The 12,361-nt window shown below is 38.0% G+C and overlaps 1 protein-coding gene across 2 annotated transcripts in view; it reads left to right on the top strand.

The window, feature by feature from the left end:
• INO80 (INO80 complex ATPase subunit) overlaps positions 1-12,361 on the top strand; it is a 68,550-nt gene that overhangs the window by 44,286 nt on the left and 11,903 nt on the right. For both annotated transcript variants that reach the window (XM_072864140.1, XM_072864141.1), the window contains exons 26-28: positions 349-574; positions 6,321-6,448; positions 11,228-11,322. In XM_072864140.1, the coding sequence (XP_072720241.1) occupies positions 349-574; positions 6,321-6,448; positions 11,228-11,322 (449 nt within the window). The remainder of the gene's footprint in view (positions 1-348; positions 575-6,320; positions 6,449-11,227; positions 11,323-12,361) is intronic.

Here is a 12,361-nt window from a genome sequence, read left to right as displayed (position 1 = left end):
TGTGAAGGGCAAAAATAAAAATAAAAAAAAAAGAAATCTAGGCAAAATGAGAGGTGCAGCCAAGGATATTATTCTTTTACCCTCAGCTTTGCTATCATTTGCGTAGCAATTGGCACAAGGCATTGTTTATCAAAAGTCCGTGCCTGGTTGTTCATAGGATTGTTTTTGTGGTGTGGGGAGATGTTGCATCTTTGCTTATTTTAAGCTCAGCCTAAGATTGTTTTCCATTTGTACATGCCAGTAATGATTTGACTTTTAAAATTTGGTCCTGTGGGAAGGTACCTAAACTGGGGATTTGGGGATGAGGGGAAATCTGAACAAGAATATTGATTATTATTTTACTTGTAGGTAACAGCTGTGCCACTGGAGTTCTACTGCAATGACCGAAGTGCAGAATATGAGCGCAGGGCACTAAAGGAAGGAGGAAGTCTTGAAGCAAAGCAGTGTGTACTCAATGGAGCCCCTGAGCTAGCAGCTGACTGGCTGAAGCAATGCTCCCAGTTCTTCCCAGAGTATCCAGGAGGGCTGTTAGGGATCAGGCCTCAGAACGGCTGGTCTTTTATCAGGATACCAGGTAGGTTTGGAGGTTGTCATAGAACAGAGATGAGATAAATAAGGATATCTGCTCTTCAGTGATAATTATGCTTGGTTATGGGCTTTTTGAGGGGTTGGGGGTGGTTGTGTGTGTGTTTTTCCTCCTGAGTGAAAGTTAACCCTGGAATCTTAAAATACACTGTGATTTCACATCCTCTGTCTGGAGTAAAGCTGTTGATGGATACTGAACAAGTCTAATACAGACATTTCTAATGCTTACAAACCTCTCTTAACATGTCAGCCCTCCAAATGACTGTAAAGAGATAGATTTGCTTACTCTAAAGCACAGTCTACTCTCACAACCAAATACTGTTTTGAGGTTGGAGATAGGAAGAGTGCAGGAAAAGTAACAGTCATACCTTGCCTCCTAGTGTGTTGGAAGACCTTTGTATTGACCTAAGAGATCTTTTGTTGGTCTTCCTAGTGAAAGGTTAAACATTACTTGTAGCAGTCTACCATGAGAAGGATGGGTTTGGGGACCAAGTTCAGAGGAAATTGGCCTGGAAAACAAGGCATGAGGGATTTACTGAGTTTCAACTGGAATAAAGAAGACTTACTCGTATTTCCTGGTAAAGTGGGAAAAAGGTACCAGTGTACTAGTAAAGTAAATGCACTTAATTTTTTCCTAGAATTAGACTAAAGTAATCAAAGATTTGCTAGAATTTGATTGCCAATACTGCAGTGACTTTCATGGGCCAAACACACTCTAGCTGTCGGAAGATGGTCCTGATCAGTGAACAGAGTTCTGCAGAAAGTACTAGAGATCTGAGAGATAGCCAAGAGGAAAAACAGCTTACACTGCCAGATGCTAAGTTATTCCCAGACCCTCTTGGGTCAAGGATGTTTGGCAGGGGAAGTTAGTACAGTAAAAGGAAAATGGCCTTTTGCTTGCTACAGTCCGGTTTAAGAAGGTACCTCATAAGTACTTGGAGTCATTTGAAGCACATGCACGTTTGTACCTATGTAATGGAGAAACCATTTTTCATGAGCAGCTTGCACTAGATTAATGTTCAGTGATAGTTGATGATTTTTATAGTTTCTTTGGGAATTCATTGAATTGTTTATAAATTATTTGGAAACAGAAAATGAATTGCTGTAGCAGAAAGGAGGGAAATAGTGAAGGAATAAATTAAGGTAGAAGGCATGGATAGTGAAATGAAGAAAAGTAGCCAATGTAGAATAGAGAGAGGGCTGCATTCTCTTGAAAAGACTTCCATTTTAAGCTGATGACTTTGTCATCAGCAAAAATTTGTAGAGCAGTAAAGATGGGGTACAAGAAGCTTACAAGAGTGAGTGAATAGGTGCAAGGTTAGGCAAATTATTGTCAAAGCACAACAAAGAATTTGGTTGAGAAGGTGGTTGGGATGAGCGTGTTACATAAAGCTGTCTTAATTTAGGAGGTGTTGGAGCTAAAAGTGGATTTTGAAAAAAAGTAGTTTCATACAGCTGTGTTTTAATTAGGTGGAAAGTAGTATTCAAACCTAAAGTTATTCGAAGAGGAGAGGGCACATACCACAACAGGACAGCTGTGTTTATACGTGCAGGAGCAGGCACAGTGCATTGCAGAAAGTGACTGATGTACTGAAGGAGCCATTTACAAGGCTGAAGTCTAGCAAGCATTGAATGGAAGTGTGAAGGTCTGCGGTAAATAGGTGACAAGAAGAAAAGGGGATACCTCTCTCTCCTAACCCTGATCTATCCTCTCCCAGACTCGGCGTTCCCAGTACCCTGGCAGCAGGCTCAGCTGCGATCACTGTGGGAATCTCTTGAGGCTTTTCCTGTTCTTTGAAAGAAAAATGGTCCTGGATTAAATGGCAGGAAGTGTCTGAGTCCTTTCAGCATCGATAAAAAGCACCGGCCTCACTGGCTGTTTACTGTGAGAGCCAGCTAGCTCCTCACTGACCCTATTGTGCCGTGCAGACTGTCGGGAGGGGAACCAGGGGTGTCAACTGGAACCCAGACTTTATCTCTCTTTCCTCTGCTTTTGCATGTCCAGAGGCACTTTTTCTCATTCTCCAGAGAGCGGTGAGCCCAGCTACAGTCATCAGCCGGAGCTCCTGACTGGGGTTATTTTGAGTCATAATCATTTGTAACTATTTTTCCCAGGCCATAGGATCCCACTGTATGCCCTTGTAGATAATTTATGTCCATATCCCTGCGTGGCTGGAGGCAGGGACTTTTTTTTTTCAGACCGAAAGCCATACAATATGATTTTACAGTTACTTTCTTTTTGGTCTGGTTCTCTTTTCTTGTTTATTTCATACAGTGCTGAAGAACCCAAAAATTCGTCCTAGGGAGAGTTATTTGATGTGCAGTCCAGGACTTCTATCTCCTGACTGGCTTAAAAAAAGTTCCTTTAATGCTATTTAAAAAAAAATTTAAAAAAAAATAAAAATCCCATTATGTTGTCATTGGAAGTTTTCACCGAAAATGGAAAATGTAGAATTGCAAATTTTGGAAATCCTATTTAAAAAAGAAGCAAACCGCCTTTTTCTTCCTCCAAGGTAAAAGTGAATGAGAAATAGAAGTGAGAGAAACTAGAGGTGGAAGACGCTTTTTTTTCCCCCCCTCTTTTGTATAATTGTGATGTTTTTTGAAGATGGCATGAATCAAGAAGTATGTTTTCTGTTATCGCTTTCCAGAATTTGTCCTTTGAAGCACTAGGTGGCAGACTTTAAGCATGCAAAAATACTTGATCTTGGAAAACACAATGGTATCAAGATAGCATGCTTAAAGATGCCAGGATAAAGTAAAATGGTTTTCTCTTCCAGAGATGATAAATCTTTTTTTGTTAGTTCTGTTTTTCTTTCCTAATAAAACCCAACTTTCTCAGCAGTGCGGTCTGCTCTGATGCTGAGATATTGGATAAATTATGAACTGTTAACAAGTTGCTAACTTTTCAGACTGTAAGACCATCTCCAAATAAGTTCTTTACTTGTAATTTGCATTTTATTGCTATTTAAAAATAGTAACTTACACAATGGAGACCTAAGGAGCCAGCAGCAAAGGACACACATCATTTCCAGTTACCAAAACTTAATTCTACCTATTCATGCCTGTGTGAGAAAAACAGTAGCATTTTGCTTTTGGAAACTTGCTAATGTGTTAATCTGAGTCAGTCGAGATTTGACTTTTGAACATACCCTGCTTGTTCTCTCAGCTTCCTTCCAGTCAGATGGCTTTTGGTTAACAATCATGTTAGTTCGTCATGTATATCTAGACTTTTCATGTTGCTTCACTCCATTCATCTGAAATAGCAAGCTGACCAATTAGAGTAAAAGCAAATGTCATGGCTGTATGGATTTAAGGAAAAAATAACATTTTGTATAGCTTAAACATTGCTACTGTGCAGAGTTTTTGACTTAACATAGATGTATTTTACAACCAAATAACCATAAGTCATTGCCATTTTTACTTAATTGCCTAAGTTCAAAGTTTGGTTTTCCTTAGCAGAATGCATGAAACTATTAACTATTCGTATGTAATTGAGACCGAGTTCTGTTCTAGGGATGAGTGTGTCATTATACACTTAGAACAAATGCCAGCCTGAGCTGCGATCTTGCGTTTTCCTTACAGCATCTCCTTGGCTTGGTTCTCTAGTTGACGGATTCCTGGTTTTGACGGATTCTAGTTGACGTAGTTGCGAACTATTGAAGCAATGATGTGGCACTTGCTCCTGGCAAAGCAACAAGATCACCATCAAAAGGGAGAGCAAATTGGAGAAAAACAGTGACTATCTAGATAGGCAGACAAGCAAGAAAGAGCCGAGCTCTCTTGCCTAGGATTCTTACCTAGGGAGTTGCAGGAGCATGGCTCTAAACTTAACAAAGGAGAGAGCATTCACAGCATTGGCTTATAGTGCAAATATAATAGCTAATAATTTTAAGCGATATTGACAACTCACAATTTTTTGAATTGCAGAAAGCAGGACTGTTGGCTGCATCTTCTTATGTCCTAATGTAGATCCCACTAATTCCAGCATCAAGTCCATTATTTATACTTAAGCTAAAGGATATTTTTGAAAGAGATCTTGATTGAAATACTAAAGTGATGAGGAATCTACAATGTTTCTGGCTAAAAGTGTTGCTGACTAGCTTTTCCTCACTATTGGAAGGAAAAGAGGGAAGCATGCCTTGTTTTACTATTTTAACAAGTCACTGGATACTGTGCCTTTCTTTGCTAGTATAAAGTTCTCTTCTGTTGTTAAAAACCCTTGTCCAAAAGAAGAACCTTGAGTAGTAGTGCCAATTGCTCTTTGAAAAATTGAAATGGATCAAGTTTCTGAACTCCCTCACTGCAGGAAATGTTTTTTAACACACTGAAGATTGGAGATTTTTCCTGAACACTTTATGGTTTTTACAACGTTTCTGAAAGGCATACTAAACCTAGGCGTGTTATTTCAAAATGATCTTTTGAATTAAGTATAGAAGAACAACTACATTCCTGCTTTTCTCTGCAAACTCCTGGTTGCACGTGCAAGAATCAAACTTAGCCCTCTGTGCCACATCCATGCACTTGGACACTCATGGACTGTGTTGCCTGCTGTGCTCATAAGATCTGTTTAAGAGCGCTGTTGTGTGATCTGTGCTCCTCTGTTCCATTAGTATGAACTTGTGTTTATCTATATTAAAATGCATGGTGCTCAGATGAATGAATTAATTTTTGTGTATACCTTTTTTTTAAATCGTAATACTGTGCAAGACAGTTAACTGCCTTACAGAAAGCTGGATTTTCTTCAGCCCATCAGTTAATTCATTCTATGCAACAAGAAGTGTGCAGAAGTGTTACCTGCTAGATGTTAGAAAATGGTACCTGCTAGACATGTCGAAAATATTTGGGTTCTGTACTAGTGTGCACCATCTGCAGTTGTCAACTTTCCGTTTTGGCTGTAAACCTAGATTCAGACATCCCAAAGAATAAAGAATGACCAGTGGCCTTTCCAACAGATAATTTTTTTGGAAGAAAATTTCTCTTCATCCTCTTTCAACAGTAATGTATTGTTTACTGAAGTTTATGTACAGAATGTACAAACAGGAAGATCTCCTTCCTGAAAAATACTTCATGAGCAGTGCTGAAATAGAGAGGACATGAAGTATAAAATCTGAAGTGACTTAAAAGATTGCCATCTGGAAAAGTTTCTTAAAGAAAAAAAAACCCAACCCAAAAAAAGTGGAGGGCAGGGAAGAAAAAGCAAAGTTCAGGCAGTGCTGTGAAGGGACTGTTATTTTACAGTGACCTAAAGAACTGTTCTTCACTTTCTATGTTGGTGAGGGGTTTGATCTTGAAACTAGATCTGTGAAGGATAAGTCTAAATCTCAGCAGCAGGTAGCAGCAAATTTCCAAAGGACAGCATTTTAATGTGTGAAGTGGAGAAAAATTTCTTCAACTGTCAAGGTATGTTGTGATTGTTGATCTGGTCAGAATGAATCCTTAGATGAGGGAAATGGCTGTGCAAAAAAGGATTGAGTCCATACTCATAAGGAGATCAATCTGTGGTGAGATTTTGCCGGGGGGGTATATTCATACATACCCAGCCCAACAATAAAAAGTTGTTAGCAGTGTGATTCTAAGTGTCAGGCAGAAGGGATGTTGCAGTTTCTGCCATCTCAACTTGTTACTTTAGGGATTATAATGCAGTGAAGTGCTAGGAACACTTAGAAGTTAACTTGTTGTATGTAGCTGTTCTGGCTTTATTAGTTACCTGTTTTTCTTCCATTTCTTTTTAGACAAAGAGAGTCTGATCACTGACAGTGGAAAACTTCATGCTCTTGATCTTCTATTGACACGGCTAAAATCTCAAGGACACAGAGTTCTCATCTACTCCCAGATGACGCGGATGATTGACTTACTGGAGGTAGGAGAGCTATAGCCTTCAGGAGACAAATTCTGAAGATACAGATTTAGCCACAATGTTTTGGAGAAAATACTATAATTTGGATGCAGCAAACCTGATGTAAAATTATTATACTGAAGGATACCCAGTAAATGCATTAATATGAGAATGTAAGAGCTGCCCTACAAAGTTAGACCTAAGGTCCAGCCTAGTGTCATGCTTCCACCAGTGTACAACAGCAGATGGTATAGGGAAAATGTACAAGAATAGTGATACTTCACAATTAGTCTCTCAGTGTCCAGCAGTTTGCAGCTTAAGGGCTTCCTGAGCCAGATATGCCTTTTGTATATTCAGTAATCCTAAATGGATTCTTCTTCCGTGAAATTGTTCAGTTGCATCTTGAATCTTTGTAAATTTTTGTCATTTGCGCTGCCCTGTGGTGAGGGGTTGCATGGCTTAAATATCCTCTTTTGCTGGTTTTGAACTGCTTCCTTCTATTTTCATTTGATGCCCATATGTCCTTCTATTGGAAGGAAGAGGGAGAACAGTGATTAATTTTACGTTGCTTATGTTGCTTGTAATTTCACAGACTTTTACTGTTTCCCTCTATCATCTTATTCCTGTATAAAAGTTTGGTAGACATTAATGATAAGAGGTTCTCTGGCATATATGATGGGAAAGAAATTAGGAATTAAGTCATTACTTGTTATTTAAATACAGTCAGTCTGCCTCAGAAGAAAAAAAATAATCAGTATTTGATTAGCAACCGTGCCACTGAAGAGACATTAGTAGGAGAACTATTAATTTGGTTTCATATTGGTAATACTTACAATGCTTAGAAAGAAATACTTTTATTTCTCTGGGCCTCTGTTGAAGACAGCAAAGTTTGAGTTTTCAGATGGATCTGAAAAAAGGAATATCTTGTGTCACAATGCCTCTGTCCTTTATCAGTGAAGGATTAATAGTAATAACTTTTATGACTATCTAATTCTGAGTAAGAAAATAGGAGAATTGATGTATGTTAGTTTCAGAGAGGCAATCCTTATAAAGTTTTCTGACTGTGAATACATAGTACGTGGGAAAATATTTGCATTTGGCAGTATAATTTCAGTACTGCTAAAACATCAAGATCCTGTGACCCTTCAGCCATTAGTCCTAGGTGTACATGGGCTCCCTCAGCAGTGTTTCACATGTGATACTGTCTTCTCCACAATAAAGTGAAGAGAAAAAGTGAGAAGCCTGAATCAATAGCTGCCTAAATCATGAGTCCTGTATGAGCACGAGTGCGTTTTAAGGTCAGCAGTTAATAGTTCAATAACAAATCACAAGCTGAATTTTCGTTTTGCTGCTGTGAGGGAAAACAGAACTTGCATGGTTGCAATTCTGTATTTTGGCTCTTTGCCCAGCATCGCTTCCTAAGCCTCTTTTTTTGGCAAACATTGGACATGGTGCAGGTTTGTTGACACCTTGCATTACACCATGAACCTCATAAAGCTGAGTGTTCAGTGCTTCTGTCTTTTCTGTTAGCATTCCATTTGAAAGGCTTGGGAGCACACCATTTTGCTATTCCACCTCCTAAATGTTCAACTTTGCTCGTGGGTTTTATTACCCAAATAAGCCACCTACCAATTCCTCTGTTTTTCCTTCTCCCCACCCATGTAGCAGAAGCTGGAATTAAGCAAGCTTAAAGTCAAGTAAGGACTCAGTTTATAAGAAAATCCTTGCAAAAGTTGTGTAGCAGTAGATATTTTTTTTTCCTGACCTGAGATATCAAAATACATCCCCTCTGCCTACTTGAATATGAAGGAACATAAGATGTCCTATTTTTTTAACAGTATTTTGACTGTGTCAGTGTAACTGCTATGATATCATACTAACCTAATCTACGCAGGGCAGAGAGCACAAAACACATTGTTTACAAAGTTATAAAACCATGTTTGTTTGATTTGGCTTCAGCTGAAGTACTGCTGCTTAATTCAGCCATTATAAAATGGCAGATATAAATACAAAGAGGAAAATTATTTTCTTTCAACAGGAGGGAATAAAATATAATTTCAGTCCTGTTATTTCATGCAGATGTGTATTTCATGCTTTTTAAGATTGTCATGTTTGTTTTTCTCAAAGTGATTGCTTTCTTCTATATGGAAGAGTAATTGTCCATGATTTCAGTGGGAATCACATTGCATTTATGTGATGAGGGGTCAGATTATATTCTGCATGAAGTAAAATGTCTTAGTTATATACTACCACGTTTATTAGTTGTGTTAAAACATAAGACTACTCAATTTGGACTATGAAATAACATGAAAGGAAAACATTTTATAGGTTTTGAGAAAGTATCAGCGTCAAAGCCCAGAAGAGCACTGGCTTTAATGGCACTGCATTCTTACCATACTCAAGTCATTCTGTGTTGTTCATTTCCTGTATAGGTACTGTGTTGCCAGGGCCACTTTCATTTTTTTTTCCTAGATTGATACTTCTGGTGGCTTGGTGACCCCTTACACTAAACAAGATCAGCAAGTAGATTTTTCAAGCAGGTCTAGTATAAGTATCTCTATATGAGATTAAAGCCTCTCCATGAGGCTTACTCCACCCCATCATTCCTCGTGTGAACTAGAAAAATGAGCAATCAAGTGTCTTCCACAATTACAGTAGAGACCAGGTATATTACTACTTAAATAGTTTTAAATAGTTTCTTTGCCATCAGAGTGCTCTTTTTTCTTTTTTTCTTTTTTTCTTTTTTTTCTTTTTTTAGCTAAAAGCGTGCCATTTCTGCAAGTGATCAAAGCACTAAGCTGTTGAAAGAGTGTACTGTTAATATTTGGAAAAATACTGGATAAAAACAGTTCACAAAAAAGGTTGTTTCATGTGAGCACTGTTACACTACTGTGAAGTATCCTTCTTGATCAAAGGAAGGTGAATGGAGGCAGACCAGAACCTGTTAAGCAGAGTATTGAATAGATGCTTAGGTAAAGGCTAATGTACTAAGCTAGTTTGCGGGGCGTGGGGGAACAACCCATGCATGCCAGTATTACAGGTGTAGAATAGCTTATTCTTTTGTAATTTGTGCCTTAGTGGAAATGTCTAAGGTCTGGGATAAGGATAAATGCACTTGATGGAATGAAAGAAGTTGTTTTCTATTTGTGCTGAAGTTTTTTTAGAAGACACTAATGAAGAGATGGTTAATAGTGAGATGAGGGAAGACTAAATCAAGATGATGAAAGGTTGAATCATCATAAAGGCAGATAAAGACAGTAACAAAGAAATGGAAGGAAAAAGCTCCTGTAATTATAGAAAAAAGATTGATCAAATCTGGAGAAAAGGTCACATAGTGCCTAATTGACAACTGTATCTCTTTGGTTTTAGTTGGTGACAGGAACCTGTCATAGAAATGGAATAAATCAATAGTAAATTAGGGCTTGACTGTCTGTGTGGTGAAGTAGCTGTTCTCTGCTTTAAACTTCTATTGTTGTACTCCAGAAATCATACTATGAGCTCTGTTTTGTAGAGGTAGACCAAGTGTGACTTTGGCCATTTCCACATTAATTTTATTTACCTATTGTTTTCATTCATCTGACATACATTGAAGCTTCTTTCCACTACAGCAGTCTTTTTCCCAGGTTCCTTATAGTATGGCAGCTCTTTCACCTCTTCTGCACTAGTGAAGAACAAAAAAGGACCAGGAGCCCTGAAGGATAGGTGGAAAGGAGAACTGAGCATGGTACCGTCAGAAGGTTCATTGGAGTGCAAGCACTGCTGTGTCTTCTCACAGCAATCAGTTCTGTAGCTGCTGAACACTGCAGTTTGGAGCAAGATGAATCCAATAGTTCTTGCTGCTAAAGCGCCACCTGTTTTCTTTCTGTCTTCATTTGCAGTCACAGCGTCTCAAAAAGACACATGCACCAGTAGGGTTAAATCTAATGAATGTAACCAGTAGGAGTTGCATCTCATCAGCCAAGGATCACATTGTTAAAATATCAGAGGGTATCTTTCCAGAGAAACTCTGTGGATATTTGTATAGCCTGAAGAGTTTTCTATGTAATTCAGATTTTATTGATAGTTGCACAGGTATCAGAAGATGCTGAGTACCTTAGAGCATCAAAAATGTCTCTCATTGGAAAAAGCCTTTGCCTACAGCATTCCTAGTTGATGCCATTTGATTTGTGTCCCAGGCAATGGTTTCAGTTCTGCTGCTTGGCTTGAGCTCTGGGCTATCACACTAATGTAATGTTCAAAGTGTTCTTGTATGCAGTGAGATTCACAGGCTCTTTACTAGCGAGATAAAGCTTGGACAGATGTTAGTGTACAGTACTAGTGAACTTTAAAACCACTAGTGAAATGGTTTAAAATCAACAGGGAGCAGATACAGTTGGTTTGTTCGGAAAGGTTTGCTTACACAGTGAAAGCTCAGGATTTAGTAAAAATTTAGACTCTGTGAAAACAAACATCCTATTTTAGTGGGTTTATTTACCTATTTATTTATAGAAAAAGGCATGTACCATACATTGTCTGCAGTGCAGCAAATACATCCCCAACTCTGAACTGACATCATCATTTATCTCTTACATGAAATGCAAAAACTGACATGTGATTGAGTAGCTTTAATTTCTGAATTTCTATTATTATAAAGTATTGCTTACATAAGATTGCTTATAGCATATTTGTTGATGAAGTTTAGGGGGTTTGTTTGTTTGGGGTTTTTTTGTAAGTAGCAATTCTGCTTTTATTGTTTTTTCTGGAAGAATCAAGACTGAACAGTTTCAAGAGCAACTATATTTTTCTGGTGTGTGTTCTTTGCAGGAATACATGGTTTATAGGAAACATACCTACATGAGATTGGATGGTTCTTCAAAGATTTCTGAACGAAGGGACATGGTAGCAGATTTTCAGAACAGGTAATGTATTTTACAAGGTATTTCTGTGTTAAATCTTGTGTACATAGAGAGTTGGTGTAAGATGTAATGGAAATAAATGAAATTTGTACTTCAATTATCTTCCCTGATATCAAATGGACCTCATTTATCTGAAGCAGTTTCTAGGTGGTTTGCTGATGAGGAGTCACTGGTGTTGATATTGAACCTAGCTGTATTTAGGAATTTGTCATCTGTGAAACAGTATTGGAAACAATTTTAGTGTACCCACCTATTGGGCTTTTTGCCATTCCAAATATGCTATTGCTTATAAAGAAGCTCAGTAGAAAGATAACAAATGTTTGTTGGTTATTATATGCTCTGACAATTGACAGTCTGAAGATGAGATTGAAAATTTTGCATATGCTAGAGCTTTGAAAGTGACCTAGTTTTCTGCAAAACAAACCATTTAAGCATGTTTTAAGAAACCTTAAATATACAAGTGATAAAATGGGGATTTTATTAGATAGTAAGATATGCTAACCCTTTTCATTTAGTAAACCAAAAATGGTTTCTTGCAATTTTTACAAGCACATCAGGAAAGAAGAGTATGTAATCATCATCTTATAAGTTAATATATTTTAGTATAACTTTGTCTCCACTAGGGCACGTTATTTATAATGATTGAGTTTATGGTTTTTAGGTTTCATTTTAATCATGGGATATGGCTTGATATGTTGTCACTTTGTTACGGTAGTTCACAGTAAGGTTATCCTTCCTGGATGTTGATCTGAGTTTGTAAGAAGGTCACTTTTCTTTTTCAGAGGTGTTAGGTTCATAGATAGTTGTTTATTGCGGGGTGAAAGCAACATTCTAGACTAGAGAATAGTCCTTCCGTTAGTGGTCCCAAGGTATCATAGCTGAAGATAGGAGGAGAAGCCATATACAGCCTTTCAGGCCACTGGTTCATGAGGCTTAAAGACCTGAAGGACTGTGTTGCAATGATGAGTCTTCTAGTGAACTCCTCAGAGCAATAAAACTTGAAAAGAATGTGTGCCAAATACCTGAAGGAAGTGAGAGGACC

This window comes from Ciconia boyciana, chromosome 6 (genome assembly GCF_034638445.1).
Source record: "Ciconia boyciana chromosome 6, ASM3463844v1, whole genome shotgun sequence".
Taxonomy (NCBI): domain Eukaryota; kingdom Metazoa; phylum Chordata; class Aves; order Ciconiiformes; family Ciconiidae; genus Ciconia; species Ciconia boyciana.
Note: the sequence above shows the minus strand (reverse complement) of the source record. Positions and strands in the feature narration are given on the sequence as shown.